The 19044-nt window shown below is 39.0% G+C and overlaps 2 protein-coding genes across 3 annotated transcripts in view; one reads left to right on the top strand and one right to left on the bottom strand.

The window, feature by feature from the left end:
- Positions 1 to 7296, bottom strand: nle1 (notchless homolog 1 (Drosophila)). Its single transcript, XM_060896756.1, has 13 exons — positions 7254 to 7296; positions 6354 to 6511; positions 5946 to 6163; positions 5632 to 5711; positions 5462 to 5538; positions 5286 to 5383; positions 3591 to 3783; positions 3308 to 3443; positions 2766 to 2812; positions 2478 to 2680; positions 948 to 1107; positions 726 to 796; positions 1 to 608 (listed from the first exon to the last, which is right to left on the bottom strand). Exons 2-13 carry the CDS (start codon positions 6486 to 6488, stop codon positions 596 to 598), a joined length of 1431 nt encoding a protein of 476 aa, XP_060752739.1. The 5' UTR covers positions 6489 to 6511; positions 7254 to 7296; the 3' UTR covers positions 1 to 595.
- Positions 7286 to 19044, top strand: part of ltn1 (listerin E3 ubiquitin protein ligase 1) — a 27023-nt gene continuing 15264 nt past the window's right edge. For both annotated transcript variants that reach the window (XM_060896754.1, XM_060896755.1), the window contains exons 1-16: positions 7286 to 7458; positions 9112 to 9318; positions 9447 to 9545; positions 10104 to 10334; positions 10450 to 10502; positions 10829 to 11009; positions 11285 to 11458; positions 11739 to 11929; positions 13699 to 13846; positions 14446 to 15207; positions 15551 to 15592; positions 15751 to 15949; positions 16163 to 16402; positions 16885 to 17038; positions 18360 to 18507; positions 18766 to 18973. In XM_060896754.1, coding sequence (XP_060752737.1) covers positions 7417 to 7458; positions 9112 to 9318; positions 9447 to 9545; positions 10104 to 10334; positions 10450 to 10502; positions 10829 to 11009; positions 11285 to 11458; positions 11739 to 11929; positions 13699 to 13846; positions 14446 to 15207; positions 15551 to 15592; positions 15751 to 15949; positions 16163 to 16402; positions 16885 to 17038; positions 18360 to 18507; positions 18766 to 18973 — 3079 coding nt within the window. In that variant the 5' untranslated portion in view covers positions 7286 to 7416. The remainder of the gene's footprint in view (positions 7459 to 9111; positions 9319 to 9446; positions 9546 to 10103; positions 10335 to 10449; positions 10503 to 10828; positions 11010 to 11284; positions 11459 to 11738; positions 11930 to 13698; positions 13847 to 14445; positions 15208 to 15550; positions 15593 to 15750; positions 15950 to 16162; positions 16403 to 16884; positions 17039 to 18359; positions 18508 to 18765; positions 18974 to 19044) is intronic.

Below are 19044 nucleotides of genomic sequence, written 5' to 3' on the forward strand. Positions count from 1 at the left end.
TTGGAAACAAATATAAGATCCAATGATACAATGATAATAATGATAAGATACAATGATACAGAATCCCATTTAGGTATATTTAAATTTTTTGACAGTATAAGAGTTACTGCTTAGATTGTGTGATTGTATCTGGTCATGTCTGAGAGACAGTAATTACTCCCAAGAAATGGCTTGGCAAGAGGAATTTTATTTAAAAAAAAAAATACTAGTTGTTTAATAGGATGGTCTCTGAATAGGACAAGGTCTTAGTGGGAAAACTCTATTCCAACCTCAGTGATTTTAAAAGAAGTGTGAAGTGTGTATGTGTGGGGTTCAAATACTGGGCAATGGTGGCAAATTTGCTTGTGCCACAAATACACCATAACTTCATGCTTCTATGTTTCTCAGGGACATCACAGCAGTACGTGCTGCAAATGTCTTCTTGGCTGATTCAGAGTACACACTGGGGAACTGGTTAATTTGGTTAAGGCTCAAACTGAGACAGCGGTCAGTCGTCCTGTTGGACAGACCAACAGAATGATAAAACTAGGCGCACTGAGGCATCTGTTTCATCGGCTGGTAAATGTACAGTCATGGGGGACGGAACCTGGATCAGCTACCTCCTCCATCTATGTAAGGGGAAAAAAACCCAGACATGCCATTTATTGTCAGGTCATGACGCATACAGTATGTGAATGTGTATAAACGCTAGATATAGCAAAGTAATAAATAAGCTAATTACTCACATCCGTAGACATTTGTCTTTCCCACCACTGGCCACTCGCTGACCATCAGGACTCCAGTCTACAGCAAACACCTGAATGAATCATTGACATCAAGTAGAATTAAAAAAGATCAACAATAATAATAACATTAATCACATTTACTACTTTTGTCATTCTCTTTGGGAAGCGTTCTGTATGTATTAAACAAATTAAATACGACTAAAAAAACTAATGTCCTCTCACCTCGTCAGCATGTCCAGGCAGATCCACACTCAGTTTGCCCGTCTTTACATCCCACACCTTCAGCGTGCTGTCGCTGCTCCCGCTCACCAACAGACGGCTGTCTGCTGACCACGCTACCTGATAAACAGCGGCCACGTGACCCCGGAGTGACGTTAAATACCTGCAAAAGGGAAATCACACAGCAAAGAGTGCAACGTTTATATTGAACTTTTTCTCTTTATTTGAATTTTGTAGTACTTCCACATTTAAGGTTGCTTCAAGATTTTACAAAATAAAAACAAGGACATCTAGGAATAAGAGGGAGAACAGTCTTACAAAGATCTGGAGGACAGTGGATGTGCCTGTATGAGAGACATTCTTGTATTATGAACCACCAGGACACTAAAAGTGAAGAAGCTGAGTGTATGAAATGGGATGTACGAACCCTTAAGTGCTTCTATACGTAACCTGGAAAGAGACGGTTAGCTAACGTACGTGCTGAAGCTCGGCTGTAACCTGTACTAAGTGCTTGACGTCTGAAGATTTAACAGTTTAATTCATCTCTATCATTTCTATTTCTTTAACTTTACTTCCTCTATTTATTTTTGTTTCTATTTCTATACACAATTACTTCTCTAAGATAAGCAAACGATTTCATGGAATACATAGAAAACAAAAAGCAATGTTGAGGCTTCTCTCTTTATTTCTCAGCGAATAATGAGGTGATGCTGAAATTAGGACCAACATCATGTCACTTGAGTGCCATCTACTGTATTTTTCTAGAATACACGTCGGTATGATTTCACATATTCATTCATTCATTCATCTTCTACCGCTTATCCGAACTACCTCGGGTCACGGGGAGCCTGTGCCTCAGGCGTCATCGGGCATCAAGGCAGGATACACCCTGGACGGAGTGCCAACCCATCGCAGGGCACACACACTCTCATTCACTCACGCAATCACACACTAGGGACAATTTTCCAGAGATGCCAATCAACCTACCCTGCATGTCTTTGGGGGAGGAAACCGGAGTACCCGGAGGAAACCCCCGAGGCACGGGGAGAACATGCAAACTCCACACACACAAGGTGGAGGCGGGAATCGAACCCCGACCCTGGAGGTGTGAGGCAAACGTGCTAACCACTAAGCCACCGTGCCCCCCGATTTCACATATTATAGTCAGAAATATTAACATTATACACTTCCTTTACAGTTAATCATTTTTCTGCTGAGCCAAATTAAACAAGAAAAGTGCAAAGTGTCATTCAAAACAGTCCACATTAACTAATTAACTAACTAACTAACTAACTAAATAAATAAATAACAATTTAAGTCTCTGTCATGTTCAATGTCATGTTCAAGTTTTAAAATTTGTGTAATATATTTCATTCTGTCTTTTTAAACAGTGCTGCATCTTTAACCAAACTGTTTAATCCCCTGAAAGTTCCCTGAAATCATGAATTTCAGTGTCATCAGTGAATTTATTCCCAGCATTATTCTAGATGCAACAATCCAAAAAAGGATAAAATATCAGGTTTATTTACATACTTGCCAGTTCTGCCATCCCAGATCTTGATAGACTTGTCGAAAGAAGCGCTTGCAAGCAGTCGTGTGTCAGGGGAAAAGAGCACTTCATTGACCAGAGCCTGGTGTCCAGTCATACGAGCCACAGGTTTCTTCTCCTCTGCTGGATTCCACAGGAAGAGTGTGAAGTCATCAGAACCTGACACCAGTCTCTCAGAAGCTTCACCCTGATTCAGACACAAAGCTCGATAAAGCATTAAACTGTCGACGTACAGTATGAACTAGTCTCATTACTATATACATTGCACTTACTCTGACTTTGTTATATCGCTGCAGTGCTCTCTCTTTGATTTCTTCCACTGCAGGATGCAACCAAACCAGCATTAATCCAACAGTACATCAGACTCCATGACTGGTGTATTATTTATTATTATAGTCTTTAACAAAAAACCTAAACCATACAGTATCATGAGAGTAAACCTACATGGCCAAAAAAAAAAATAAAAAAATACCAGTAAATCATGTCTCCAAAAAAAAATCACAGGCCAAAATCATTCTTTTAAATATCTATTTCTGAAGATTTCATTTGTTTGAGTTGTATTGTACAGTATGAGTGTAGCAATGTGTGTGCTCCCCATGACAATTCATGACAATTCACTGACTTCCTTTTATAGAAGACAGACTAAAGGTGTTTCCTTGCTCGACATATTAGAGATGTCTAAGCGAGACCACCGAAATTAGCGACATTCAAATGATAAAGGTTCAGTAATTCTTAGACTTAATCATAAAATAATCATACCCTATATACCCAATACTCATCTGTAAATATTAATTACAAGCATTGCTAATCTTACATGTCCCAGTAAGGTCCTGAGGGTTAATGGTAGCAGTGGCTGGTTCAAAGGCTCCTGTACGGAGGACGTAGTCAGTGCTGAGAGCCAGCGTGTTCACCCAGTGAGCATGACCCTGCAGCGTTCGACACTGAACCCCCTAGAGCAAGAAGAGATCCAAACACATCTTTGTTTAATTCAGCAAATATAGCACTAAAAAGATGATAATTCTAGTTTTTTGGCATAAATCAATAGAGAATTGCTGCAATAATAAGCTCATAGACACAAATAAAGCGTTTGCTCTTACATCTTTAGCCCTCCAGACTTTAATAGTCCTGTCCTGGGATGAAGTGTACAGAAGGCCGTCGCCTCCCCATTTCACACAGGTCACTGACTGTGTGTGGCCAGTCAGGATCTTATCACAGCGGCTCAGCACCGTGTCCCATATCCGAACCGAGCCATCTTTAGAAGAGCTAGCCAAGTACCGGCATTCAGGGTTCCTGTGGCACAGTGACCCGGCGAACACAGTTAGATGTGTACATAAAAATATTAAAGAAAATTGGGATATTCAGAGGGATGAGAAAAACAAAGCAATAAAGCTGTACTTGTTCGGCTCTAATTCGATCACCCTACATTTTAACATTTGAGTTTAAACAACCTTAACGTAAACACTCTACAATTTAAACATCTAAATCAACAAATAGTTTGGTTTTAAAATGTTTATTGAGGACTTTTTTTAACGATTTAGATTCAAAATAATAAAGACCAAAAGCTGTATCTCACAAATTAGGAACTACGCACACACCATGCCTTACAGTTAATAATAATGCATTAATAATACAGATAATAGATTTAGTGCTGTCTCCTTAAGCGTGCCTGTCTTTACTACCGCACTCATTAAGAGACGCACGAGTTAGCACTTAAGTTGCAAGTTCTGCGAAGATTTAGCTTTCTGTATTTAATTACAAGGCTGTATCCATGTTTTTTTGGTCTGTGATAATAATTGCGCTGTAATAAAACCTGAGATATTCCTGAGGGCTTTTCACACAGCTCTGAACTCTAGAGGAACGTTTTTGTAAGACGCTTGTTAGAAAGTTACAGCTAGATTCTTAGAAATAGAGAGCCAATCAGAAACTGTACAGCATGTACCTTAAATCACGGGCTCTAAGTAAACAGTAGTGTAACGGAAAATGCGTCAATTGGAGTAAAGAGGAGACGGTTTTATTTTTACAGTCAAGGTCAGAAACTGTGAGTGTGATCACAAGCACAATGATGTATTTGTCCAATCCTGGTTTTTTTACACCACAAACAGGCAAATAAGCAGTTTAACCCTGGTTTAAAGAATCTATATAATATGTGAAACGTTAGTTTATGAACACCTAGGATTAGTCACTAACCCCAGGTAAAGTATGAGCAGTGAGTTACGTGAAACAAGATAGCCCAGGATTCTGCTTACCGGAGTTTACGATCATCCTGTTTCATCATCCTCATCCTAACTATTTTGAGTATGGAATTCCCTTTAGATGTCTTTGACTCTTTTTAGTATATAGCTGTACAAGAGTAATGATTTCTAAAGTATAATTAAATTATTGAGAGTAATGCAGAAGAAGATGGGTTTACAATGTAGTTTCCCTCTAGACCTTTTCCTCATTGTGTCAGAATAAATTAAAGGTTGTTTCACCATGACTGGTGCGTCCATCTTGCTCATTAATGATCTAACTCAACATCTGGATTCCTGTAAGGCTGCTTTGTGATGATGTCTATAGTTAAAAATACAATACAAATAAAATTGAATGAACTGGATTCAGGTACACAATTTTGGGAAGTTTAGATTATCTGGGTGTCAGATCTGAATAACGAGCGACCCGATCCGTCCCTGCTTTGTGACTTTATTGTAAAACTGAAAATGAATGTTCCTGCAGACTTTCTGTAGATGATTTTAATAAGGCCACAGTAACAGCATTTCCTGGCACAAGTAACATAAAATGCGAACAATACTTACAGGTGTAATGGCTCCCAACTCAGCCAAGTGATCCATTTAGTGTGTCCAGTCAGAGTCTTTCCTATCTGCTGTCCTGTTACCGGGTCCCACAGGAGAATCTATTGTGTACAAATTTACAGACACTGTTGGAATTTTAAAGACATAGCTGCTGTTTTGGAAGTAGCATGAACACGTACCTGACTGTTTTTACACCCTGACGCTAACTTTTTGCCATCTGGAGACCAGGCGATAGACAGAACCCAGTGTTTATGGCCTTAAACACATAAATGATGCATGTTAGCCTTAGAAGGTATATAAAACACAATCAGAAATCGGTTGTACTGAAGTGCAGTAAATCTTCAGTGACCTTTGGAAGTGTGATGAGGAGTCTCCGTGGTCAGATCCCAAAATCTCACGGTCGTATCTCCAGAACCACTAGCCAGATATCTAAAGACAGATCAAACACAGGGAATGGATTCTTTAGGACAAAATTTAATTGTTTCATAGACAGTGTCAGTAATAAAGCCTAATACTGGCTATTTCTATTTCGAGTTCAATTCCATATGATTCTAATTCTCACTCACTCATTTTCTACCGCTTACCCGAACTATTGATTATAATTCTTTAGACATAATTTACACTGAAAAATAAAGATTATTCATGGACACTTGTTCCACTCACTTCCCAGTAGGACTGAAGGCCACTGAGATAACAGCCTCAGTGTGGCCCTCCAGCGAACTGGTACAGCGAGCCACGGCTCTCACGCGGAACACGGCTTGTGGTTGGTACACTACTGGCAACACCTGCTCCGTTTCCACACCAAGAGTCTGCACACAAGCCCCCAGGGATGACACCACTTCAGCATCGTGCACGAAAAACAGCAGCGGCACCGGCTCTTCCTGAAGAGACAGAGACAGAGAGAGAGAGAATAATATAAAAGTGTACAATAATCACAGCTCAAGTTCACAGAGTAACAAATGAAAAACAAATGCATAGAATAAGTATCTTTAGAGTTTACCACTGAATTAGTCACAACATATCAATTATTTTGCACAAAACGAAGCATGATAAACTCTATGTTGCAGTTACCTTTTGTAGCAAGGCATTACAGACCAGCTGCAGCTTATCTGGGGTTATGTTAAGTGGGACATCAAACGGAGATCCGAGAGGTTCTCCACCTTCATCCTGAAACTGGATTAACATACGCTCCACGTCCCCACTCATTTTAAGACACAATCTCACTCTGTCTGTCAAAACAGGCGAGATGAGCGAGATAGGTGAAATGAGCGAGATGACATTTACAGATACTGCAAAATTCTAGCACAAAAATGGATTCTCATAATGAATAAATAAACATGACAGCCAAGTTTTTAAGGAACAGTTTATAATCTTTAAGAACTGCAAATGTGGCCATATAATTTAGTGAAATATGATTCTGAAATTGTATTAATAATAATAATAATAATAATAATAATAATAATAATAATATATTTGTAACTTTAAAACAACAATCTACACCTTACGAATGTATAATGACTTTGATTAAATAATATTTAATATTTATGACATCGTCATAACATGTTATAAGCAATAAACAGAATACATACACTAGAAACATAAACTAGGTAAAACATGACAGGCTTACAGTTAACAGGTTATTTGTTAGAATGCTCTCATCTTTGAGTATACCATAGTTATCTTTCCTCTTATATTTTAAAAGATCTATTAATGATGCTCTAACTACTCTTAAAAATGACATAATGCATCGCCAATTCCTAGATCAAGCTTGATCATCGTGATAATCATGATAAACATGATAAACTCATACACAGAATGTTGCCAGCTTGTTACAAGGTTTATTTTTTTTATTGATCTTAAAGCTAAAACCTACATCATTCAGATAACAACACATACTGCACTAACGTACTCAAGAAGACACGGTTTACACTTGGAATAAAACAAACGATCACGTTATGGCGAAGAATTTACCTTTCACACGTGTATATAAATATATCGTCAGCCGGCGCACAACTGTGACGTATACGTCACGGACACGTCACGAACGCGACACTCTTACATCGAATTGGAGCTAGCTGTAATAGCAGTTTTAGCTGAAAAATCGGAGTCAACCGTCAAGTTAAAGTCACACAAAATGGGTGGGAAAAATAAACAAAGGACGAAAGGAAATGTTCGGGTAAGGCAGATAGACGTTGTTGTGAGGTTTGTTGGTTTTCAGGCTGGTGAACGTGTCATGGTGCTAAAGTTGTGCTACTTCCAGTTGTGTTTACTGTCAGGTTCCGGATGTGGTGTTTTATTTTGGCATAAATATACTACACTAAACATAATTTGTTAAAAAACAACAACAAGGCGTGATAGTGTATAATCCCACATAGTGTTAAAAACATTTAGCTTTTAAGAAACAACACAAATACACAACCAGCTCCTTAGCACATGGAGCAGACAGGTTTTATTAACACGACTACAAAAAAAATGGCTGTCATATAAAACTTATACAAAATGTTTATAAAGCTTCACTGAACACAACGAATTTTTAGTGGAACCAATCTGTATGTTCTAGGGAACAGTTGTATTCATGTTGTGGTGGATAAACACTGGTGCTATATTAGTCAAGTCAAGAAGCTTTTATTGTCATTTCAACCATATACAGCTGTTGCAGTACACAGTGAAATAAGACAACGTTTCTCCAGGATCATGGTGCTACATAAAACAAAGACAGGGCTAAGGACTTAGTAAGTAGTCCTAGCCACATAAAGTGCAACTGTACAACCTGGTGCAAAAAGACAGACAAGCCAGTGCAGGACAATACAAACAAGACAGACAAGACAGTGCAGGACAATACAAACAAGACAGACAAGACAGTGCAGGACAATACAAACAAGACAGACAAGACAGTGCAGGACAATACAAACAAGACAGACAAGCCAGTGCAGGACAATACAAACAAGACAGACAAGACAGTGCAGGACAATACAAACAAGACAGACAAGACAGTGCAGGACAATACAAACAAGACAGTGCAGGACAATACAAACAAGACAGACAAGACAGTGCAGGACAATACAAACAAGACAGACAAGACAGTGCAGGACAATACAAACAAGACAGACAAGCCAGTGCAGGACAATACAAACAAGACAGACAAGACAGTGCAGGACAATACAAACAAGACAGACAAGACAGTGCAGGACAATACAAACAAGACAGTGCAGGACAATACAAACAAGACAGACAAGACAGTGCAGGACAATACAAACAAGACAGACAAGCCAGTGCAGGACAATACAAACAAGACAGACAAGACAGTGCAGGACAATACAAACAAGACAGTGCAGGACAAGACAGACAAGACAGTGCAGGACAATACAAACAAGACAGACAAGCCAGTGCAGGACAATACAAACAAGACAGACAAGACAGTGCAGGACAATACAAACAAGACAGTGCAGGACAATACAAACAAGACAGACAAGACAGTGCAGGACAAAAGGTTACAAGATAATACACAAAATACAAAAAAGACAGTAAACAAAAACAGCGCCGACCGACCAGTGTCAATACTGTATGTAAATACTGTAAGTTCAGACAATATTGCGTGCAGTAATACTCGAATGAACACAGTTTATTAGCAGCAGGTCCCTGAGATAGTGTATACGATTGTGCAGGAGCAAAATGACTGAAATGTTAGACAGTGTGTGCAAAGAGCAAAGAAGTAAAAAAGTTATTATTATTATTATTAGTGAAATAATAATAATAATAATAATGCTTTACCTCAGTGACCAAACATATTCACACCCATATTTATATCTCAATTTCGTTCCAATTTCAGCCTTCTAGCAGTGGCAGAGCTGCTGAACTGTTAGCTCGGGGAAATGGACTGGTCCCTGGGTTTGTTGGATTTGGGGTTTCGACCTCAAAAGAACCTGGATATGTTCCTGCGGTCCATGGTGCCGAGGAAATAGACAATCTGGTGGATGCTGATTTTCGGTTGGTTTTGAGGAAATTGTCCAAGAAAGATACAGTCACGAAACTGAAGGTGAACGTGAGCTTTGTGTAAATTGTCTGTAGTAACTGGGTAAGGTCAAGAATCCCAGTTCATCTGGATGGAAAAGTGTGTAGGTGATTTACGTAGTTCATTTCTTATGTAACTCCTTGTGCTTGCAGGCTGTACAAGAATTTGGAGCTATGTGTCAAGAGCGTGACTCAGACATAGTCAAAGGGGTTCTTCCATACTGGCCGCGTATATATTGCAAAATATCAATGGTAAGACTTCATGATTTAGTGTTAGTTATTTAATTGTGTTATCCTCCTCTATTCCTCCTATAATTTATTGTTATACACCTACTGGCAACTTTATTCAGAACACCTGAACATCTGCTGATGCTGACCTGTTCACATCAACCACCAGAATGACAGAATGTGTGTTTGTTGATTGGAAAAAGATCACACAACATTTTTCCATTCTTGAAATTTTCAGTTTACGACTGTAAAGAATAGTTATTTAAGCTTGAATCAGTCTGATTTTTCTTTTCCGAACTGTTTCATCAACAAAACATTTCTGCCAGTAGAACTGAATGCACATTGATATATTTTGCCCCAGCTATTCTGTTAATTCTTTAGATGCCATGAAAATCACAATTATTGTCTTTTCAGATGTTAGATGTGTAAGTCTTGACATGTATCTGTCTGATTTTATGCATTGACCTTCTGCTACATGGCTTATTAGATATGTGCATAAATAAACATGGTGTTCTTAATAAAGTGGATATATATGTGTATGATACCATTTACTGCATAGTTATAACACTGATATTGTGTTAGGATCATGATAGACGACTTCGAGAAGCCACACAGCAAGCATTTGAACAGCTGATTCTGAAAGTCAAGCGTAACCTCGCCCCATACCTTAAAGGATTAATGGGTCACTGGCTCATAGCACAGTGCGACATCCATTCTCCTGCTGCCTCTGCTGCTAATGTCGCCTTCCAGGCTGCTTTCCCGCTTAACAAACAGTCTGAGGCTCTCAGCTACTGCAAAGATGAAGTATTGACCGTAAGTCTAATTAACATGACTCACAAATGTGTCTTATTATTAAGCTGTGGAAGATTTCATTGACCATGGGAATGGCCTAATCTTAAGCAATGCTTTTCTACTTTGGTTCCTGTAGGTGCTCCAAGACAATCTGCTCAAGGAAACAGCCGACACTCTAAGCGATCCACAGTACGTGTAGTCATTAAATAGAAACTGCATGAAAATCATGAACTTTGAGGTTTCATGGCAACAAGGCACATTTTTTTATCTTATTACCTCAGAGATAAAGTGAGGTCATTGCCATTTATAGCTGCTATAACATAAGAGATAACAGGACCTAAACATTTCACGACATTAAAATATAACTACAAATGCTAATGTTCTGGCATATTGTGATGTTTTTTTAATTGTCTTAAAATGCATTATTTAAGTAATTATTACTGCTTTTTTATCCACATAATCCACATAACGGAGTTCCTTATGGAAGTTGAACTGTATGTGATGTACATGTGCAGGATTGTACCAGAGGAGGAGCGACAGGCAAAATACGTGCGTGTGCTGACCAGCTCGCTGCTGGCTCTCAAGAAACTGCTCAACTCTTTATCCGTGTCCGACCGGGAGGCTCTCAGCCAGCGGCTCGTTCACATAATCTCACAAGGGAAATTCTGGAAGTATAGCAAACATAACACCCCACAGGTGAGCTGGATAAGATAAAAAAAAAACATGCTCTTGAGCATTATTAGACTTTCTTTTTCATCAGAAGAATAATTTATTACTTTTTTCATTATCTTATTTTCCAATTATTAAGCTAAAATGTAATTCTTAAACACAATTAAAAGTGACTACATTTACATTTACATTTACAGCATTTGGCAGACGCCCTTATCCAGAGCGACGTACATAAGTGGTGTCTAATAAGTGGTGACTAATGATGAATGATGACAAACTGGAAGTTTTGGTTTTTCCTCCAGGTCAGAGGGGCGTTTTTTAAAGCGGTAGCTGCGTTGTGTGAACTTGTGCCTGAACTTATTCAGACCGAAGCAGCTCGAGCTTCTTCTGCTGTACTCCTAAGTATCAACGACTCGGATCCTGTCGTGTTGCCGCCGCTTTGGGAAGCTGTTCTGCACATTATCTCAAGTATACAGGTCAGAACCTTTAATGCAGTCTTGATGCGAGTGATAATACTGTTTTAGTTACAATCACTGTGTTTGAAGCAGGAAACCTTTGGGATGAGAAATTAAATATAGATGCCTATGGGTGAGAATGGCTGTAAAAATAAGGAAGAACCCTTAAGGGGAACCAGACACTAGTCTCAAGATTGTACAGTTTATATTGGGGCTTCAGAACATTATCTACGGATTTTCATGTGGACATTTTTAATGAGAGTGTTGGATTGTCCCTCATCGGATCCTCAATGTTCTGCAGGATTGTTGGTCTCATGTAAACGCTCAGAAAGCTGTTCTGCCCAAGCTTTGGGCTCTGTTGAGAGAAGGAGGACGTGGTCTGGCAACCTCCCTCCACCCCAACATGCTTCCATTTATCAGCAAACTGCCAGGAGACGTCACTGAACCTAAACTAGATTTCTGTAGCACGTTCCTCTCTTCCATTATTAAAGGGTAAGACACTTCTATCACTTTATCATGTAAATCACTGATTTGCTTATTATACATTCTTTGGATCTTATATTGTTTAGACCTGTAGAAGTTCTCAAATCTGATTGGCCAAAAGGTGTTCATTGATTTTCTATAGGAAAATGTTGTGATGACTGTAAGACAGACATTTTTAGACTAAATTATATTAATTCCCTAGTGCTGCTTTTGAACCTTGCAAGTGGGTCAAATGATAATTCGTTCATTTTGTAACATCTGTGCGTTCAAATTCTATTGAGTGTAAAATACGTTTTTCTTCCCCAAACAACAGTCTGTATAGTTATAATTTTATAATTAGATGCAACAGCAAATTCAGCTCATTTATTCATTGCAACTTTTTTTTTTATCACTTGATGGACTTCAGAGTTAAAGGGACAGGGTTAAAGTTTCTGAGCAGAAATTTGAAGTTCAAGCACTTTTTCTTTCTGCTGAAAGTCCAGGAATTCTGAGTTATAATCGAGTCATATTTTTAGTCCCTTTAGTCGAATGCAAAATAACGTAACAACTCATCTTCTTACCTCTAAGATAAATTGAGGGAATTGATGTGTATAGCTGCTGTACCATGAGAGACAACAGGACCATGAGAGATAAACATTGCACAACATTAAACGTAGATATAAATGGATAAAGTTTTGTCATTCAGTGAATACATAAATAAAACAGTTGGTATAATTGTGGTCAAGGAGAATGAAAGCACAGTTAAAAGCCCTAATACGTTCAGTGTTGTAATGTAACGGAGTACAAATACTTCGTTACTGTACTTAAGTAGAAATTTCACGTATCTGTACTTTACTTCGCTATTTAAATTTGTCAACTTTCACTTTTACTCCACTACATTTCCTAGATAAAATGTATACTTTTACTCCGCTATATTTCCACTAAGCATCTTTGTTACTCGTTACTACAAAACAAAATCAGAAGAAATGTGTGCGACTGCAATAAGGGAGGTTTGGCGAATCACTGCTCCTAGATTGCATTACGCTCCGCACGCTCTACGGAGAAGCACAGGAACGCGCAGCGTGCACGCGCAGTCAGAGCTGGAGGCATTTATCTATAACGGTAATCGGCGGAAAGCCGCAAAGACGGCAACCAAAAGCAGTGAAATGTCACTATTCTTATTACCAGAGTTGATAGCACAAACAAAATATTAATGCAAACAATCCATTCAATACTAAATAAAAATAACATTTATTGATTTGGTCTTTGTCTTGTGAATATTTTTTTTATTAATGACTGCATTCATTGGACACACTGTTTGTAGAGAATGCAAACATACATGAACTGATTTTATTCAAGACTGGCATCATTACATCATGCATAAAATTTTGGTGTCCACTTTTGCCATTTAATAATAGCATAACTTTTGGCTTACTATGTAGTCATATAATATAAAACTCTTCTTGTTTTAAATTCTCACTGAGGGCTAAACCCCCTAAAGGTGAAATCCTAGAACCACCCCTGATCTTATGCCTACCGAAAATCACTGAAATTTTACTTTTTACTTTTATTTCAAATACTTAAGTACATTAAATATCAGAAAATTACTTTTGATACTTAAGTACAGTATATATCAGATACTTTAAGACTTTTACTTGAGTAATATTCTAAAAGGTAACTTTCACCTCTACCAAAGTCTTTTTCTAGTACGATACTTTTACTCAAGTATTGCTTTCAAGTACTTTATACAACACTGAATACATTACCTGTCCTTGCTCATTGTTTGATGTTTGCTCTAGTCTTTCCAGTGAGCGTGCATTAGTCAGCCCATCAGAAAGAGCAGCCATTGTCTTTGCTACCATGGAGTCCCTTCGTTTTCTTCTGCTACAGAACGTGGGAGAGGATCCGGAGCAGCGAGCCATACAGAACATGCTCCTCTCAGAGCAAGTGAGTGGCTTTAGAGCAGACCTTACATTCGGCTGAATCTTTGCTTGATTTTACTTAGACTTCTGTTTTAAGTTGCATTGTGCAAAGGTTTCGAGTCTAATTAGCTATGAAGCTTCCAATGGCAAGCCTAGAATATAGATTATGTAAAGTTATTTTTGTATGTATCTAAAAAAAAGATTTTTAGAAGGGGGTAAAGAAAAAATCATAATAATTAGTGTTTGGTATATAAGTTAAAAAAAGACTAAAACAAAAGTTTAGCATTAGCATTCGTCTGTAGCTTGAGCATGTGAATTTTTGCAGATGTTTTAGCAAAATTAGGTAGCTAGTAGCTTTTTTTTACTCCATACATACAGTTGCTAAGGTATGATTGATCAAATGCTGTTTTGAAAGCGTTAATTGAATTTTTTTATGAAATAGGCTTTTATTGTCTTTGTTTATATATTAATTGCAGAATTGGTGAAGCTGTTTAATTTTTTGCCTTTTTGTAATTTACACCGATAAACAGTGTCTCCATTGTTATCTTTTCATACAGCATAACAGCTTTGGTTGCTTCTCTTTCTCACCTCTGCTTTTTTTTTCTTTCACCTCTCATTTTGTAGCTTATCCCTTTGATAGACAAAGCCCTTGGAAGCCAAGCATTGCAAAGCGGGCCTCTGTTCCCTGAGATCACAGAGATGCTAGTCTCATGGGAGAAGCGTGCAGTGGGAAACGAGGCCACCACTTTCCTCAGACTTCTGTCAGATTTCTGGGAGGGTTTAGGCTGCATCTGTGTACAATATGTGGATCGTGAGGAGCAGCAGGTTGAGCAGGTGGTGTTGCAAGGCATTGCTTCACTATTGCAGATCATGCAGAATCCAGACAGCTATTGCACCAAACAAGGGAAGAAAAAGAAATCTGTTAAGGTATGCTTCTCTGAGGAAGAGGTGAAAGTGCATGCAGAGGAAAACCTGAGCCAAACTCCAGACATGGAGACCTTAAAGAGGCAGGAGAAGCAGCAGAATTCTCCCCTGAGGAGCAGCCACCTGTTGGAGCTGGTCTGCCAGCTGGCTGAACTGAACATGGTGTATGTGAGTGAGCGTGACTCAGAAAGGCACCTGCGCTTCCTGGCTTTATTGCTGCAGGCTTTCCCAAAGGCCGAAGTTTTCCAAGGGCTGCTCATACCAGATGATGGGAAGACAGAGGCGGAATTGGGGACTGAGTTGACAGAAAATCCAGGCATCCAGTTCCTCCTGCAGAGGGTGATGGTTTGGCTCGAGCAGGACGACAGGAAAGACACAGACTTCCTTGTGGACATGTTGTTCAGTTGTTTGCAATGCTGTGGCTCAAACACAGAGCAGACTCTTGTACTCAACCACATCACCGTAAGACATCCAGTCCACCTAATTATACCATGTGGCCAAAAGTATGTGGACACTCGACCATTACACCCATATTTGTTTTCTTCGGAATTTGGAAGCACACAATTGTATAGCTGGTCTTTGTATGCTTTTGTGGCTACATTTTGGAAAATCACTACAGTCACGATCCAAATTTCATTAGAAAGCCTTCCTAGATTAAGAATAGGAGTTCAGAACGGTCAGCTTTCATGGTCTGGTGTCCACATACTTTTGGCCTTATGCTGTAATTTCTAGTGAATCTACTCCGAAAGGCACTTTTCTCATGTGTTTTTTTTTTTTTCTTTCTTTGTTTTTTCTCTCTGTGTAGGTGGACTTAAAATGGGGTGTTATTCTGCAGATAATTGAAAAGGTATGTTGAGACAGGGTAGTAGAGTGTAGGGTGGGATATATCAGGTTATATCATGGTTATAGAATATATCATATCACAGTATATGCATCTATTGCTGTTTCACATTTTTACCATTGATTTGACTGATGATGACAATATGATTTTATTGTGTGTGTCAGGCATGTGCTGATGCTGGGTGTTTGGAGGTATGTGTAGGATGGTTCAGAGGGTCTGTTTTAGGTGAGCGTGTGGTTAGACTGGCTAGTGAGCTGTGTGCTTTGGGGCTGAAAGGTTCTCCCTCTGCGTCACCTACCTTGGATCAAGATAACCACAGCTGGCGGCTCATTAGTCTGGCACTATCCCAACAACATGATGATGGTAAATGCACGCAGACAAAAATGTACACCGAGTTATCATTATGCTTGTATGTAACTAATGCTTTACTCTATATCTCTTTATCTGGGACCTCATATGCATGTTGATGTGCTAATAATGTTTTCTAACTTGAAATTTCTGTGCATAACTACAGTAAATAATATATAGGTCTTGTAACTCGTAGTTTAACTTATTGTCCTGTTTTCTCTCCACCAGAGCCCCTAATAGGAAAGGTGTACGTAGAACAGATCATTGAGAGGCTTCGTGCTACACTGTCCGAGGCGAAGGGCATGTCTGATGCTGGCAACATGGAACCCCTGGTCTCCTTTATATCTGATGTAGCATTTAACTTCTTCTCATCATTAAAGGGCTGTTTACTGCTGGCTGCTGCTGTGGAGCTGCTGCTCACTATTTTCCAGCTTTGTGCTCAGGATCAGATGCTAACTCACCTTTCAGGTAACTCTCTTCTAGTTTATTTTATCTGCTAAATGTAGACATGGTTTTGGCCTATTTGCTGCATGCAACCCTTTGAAATATGACGATTGAAGATAAAAACAATGCCATAAAATCTAAAAAAAAAAAAAATTGTGATTAGATGTTCTGTATTACAGTAAAACACAGATATTTTTTTCTTTTCCGTATTTTGTAGTGTTATAACGTGGAACTGAAATAGACTTCTTTGGGACTTTTGCTTGCTTGTATTTTAAAGTAAAATTGATCTTATCTATATTCCTGCCCTGTCTTTTCTACATTGTGAAAACTCTGCTTGCTATTATCCATGTAGCCTATTTGTCCGACGCATATAAAACATACGTCTGCGTGTAAATTCTGTTTTGACGTTTTTGACGAAAAAAACAACAAAGACCAGTTCCTCAGTGTGTGTTTATAGTTATTTCATAAGCTAGTACTGCTTAACATGCTCAACGTTTGTGTGTCAGACCCTCTGAGGGAGAAGCTGAAACATGCATACACAGCTGGGGTTCAGTCATTGGTTACGCACCTGGGGGCAGGTGTAACAAAGGGTACCATCCTCCACAGTGCGGCAGTGTGGGTTAAAAACCAACTACTCACCTCTACTCTCAATGTGAAAAGGTAACACACTCCATCAGTTCTCTCTTTAAGCCCTGGAGTTATATGTGCAGTGGCCTCTGTTAATCCTTAACTGCGTAAAATTGCATACTATATTTAGTTTTTTAAATGGGCTGAAATATAGATTTTCTTTTTGCTCGTATATCAACCATATTTCAATACTGCAGTTTTAAAGACTGCTTATTCCCAAAAATGAAGAGAGGCTTTACTTTGTAAGAAGAGCCTAGCTCAGATTTTAGTTTTTTACTGAAATGTATTTATAGTATCTTAAAATGTAGTGTAAAAGTGTACTATGATTTAGCTAGTTACATCATGTTGCCAAAAGTTTTGGGACACCCCTGAAAAATCATTCAATTCAGGTGTTCGCATCACTTCCATGGCCACAGGAATGTAAAATCAAGCACCTAGGCATGCAGACTGCTTCTACAAACATTTGTTAAAGAATGGGTTGCTCTCAGGAGTTCAGTGAATCCCAGCATGGTACCATGGTAGGTGGCCACCCGTGCAGTCCATTCATGAAATTTCCTCACTACTAAATATTACATGCTTAACTGTTAGTGGTATTATAACAAAGTGGAAGCAATTGGGAACAACAGCAACTCAACACAAAATGTTAGGCCACAGGTGCACAGTGCGCAGAAGATACCAACTTTCTGCAGAGTCAATAGATACAGACATTTAAACTTTGTGTGGCCTTCAGATTGTCCAAACATGACTGCACACCAGTGAACAAAGCAAGGTCAATAAAGACATGGATGAGTGAGTTTGTTGTGGAGGAACTTGCCTGGCCTGTACCTCAGCCTGAGAGAACACCATTGGGATGAATTAGAGCTGTCGAAGACTGTGAGCCAGGTCTTTTCCTCCAACATCAGTGTTGACCTCACAAATGCGCTTCTAGGGAAAATGGTAAAAAATTCCCATAAACACACTCCTAAACTTTGCGGAAAGCCTTCCCAGAAGAGTTGTAGCTGTTATAGCTGCAAAGGGTGGGCCAATGCCATATTAAACCCTATGGATTAAGAATAGGATGTCATTAAAGTTCATGTGAATGTAAAGGCAGACGTTCCAAAACTGTTGGCAATATGGTATAGCTAGATACCAGTTTGGTGGGTTTTTTCCCAGATTGCTACGAATAGAACAAATGGGTTTTTTTTTTCCTAGAAAAGCTTAAACCTATGCCATGCCTATAGATCAGCATAACGTTTTGTTATTACTCATCTTATACAGCACAAATTTATACACAGGTTCATGAGAAAATTGATCTCACTTTTATTATTTATTGTTGTTTCAATGTAAAGTGTGATCATGTGTGTGCTGTTTGCAGTCTGCAGGTTCTGGTACAGGCGGTGCAGAGCTTAACTGACACTTTAGCTTCTGCTCAGACAACCGGCTCTCTGCTGTCTCAGTTCATCTGCTGCCTTACTCCAACAAGTGAGGAGTGGGCCGAGCTTAGAGAAGCCCTACCACCTCAGGTACACCGCCACTTGGCTGGTTTCCACTTGTAATACAGCCAGAGATTTTTGTGAGGTTGATTAACCTAAGCCAAGCCTTTAAAAATTGAAATAACGACCCAGGACAGTGGTATGTTGATTGAAGCAATTTGGCTATTGAAAATCAGACTATGTACTAAATATCCAAATTGTACACTGTTATGCCTTGAACTTTCGACTTCTATCTAAAAAGCAGTTAAAACGGTCAAATGTTATACCTCTAACGTACCTGAATTGCAGTGGGTGAAGCGGCCTTTGCTGTATGGACGCTTTAAAACAATTTGCATGAATCCTGGCATGGAGGTGTGGAAGGTCAAGGCTTTAAAGACACTCCCTGCACACCTGTGTGCCAGTGCTCTGCTGGGTAAGATCATCTTCAGTGCAGTGTCAGCTCATGAGCAGCAGGAGGAGACAGACGCTGTCGAGCTTTCTGATCCTGGACACAAAGGTGATGCATGAACAACTAATACAATATAAAAAAATATAGGGAGCTAAAAAATAATGAACATACATAATGCA

This window comes from Tachysurus vachellii, chromosome 20, assembly GCF_030014155.1.
Source record: "Tachysurus vachellii isolate PV-2020 chromosome 20, HZAU_Pvac_v1, whole genome shotgun sequence".
Lineage (NCBI taxonomy): Eukaryota > Metazoa > Chordata > Actinopteri > Siluriformes > Bagridae > Tachysurus > Tachysurus vachellii.

Coding starts and splice junctions, on each gene's coding strand:
- nle1 (XM_060896756.1), bottom strand. CDS start 6,488: ATGAGTGGGGACGTGGAGCGTATGTTAATCCAGTTTCAGGATGAAGGT. Junction 3,444..3,590: donor AAGTCTGGAGGGCTAAAGAT/GTAAGAGCAAAC, acceptor TTCTTGCTCTAG/GGGGTTCAGTGTCGAACGCT. Junction 2,813..3,307: donor TCAGGACCTTACTGGGACAT/GTAAGATTAGCA, acceptor TGCATCCTGCAG/TGGAAGAAATCAAAGAGAGA.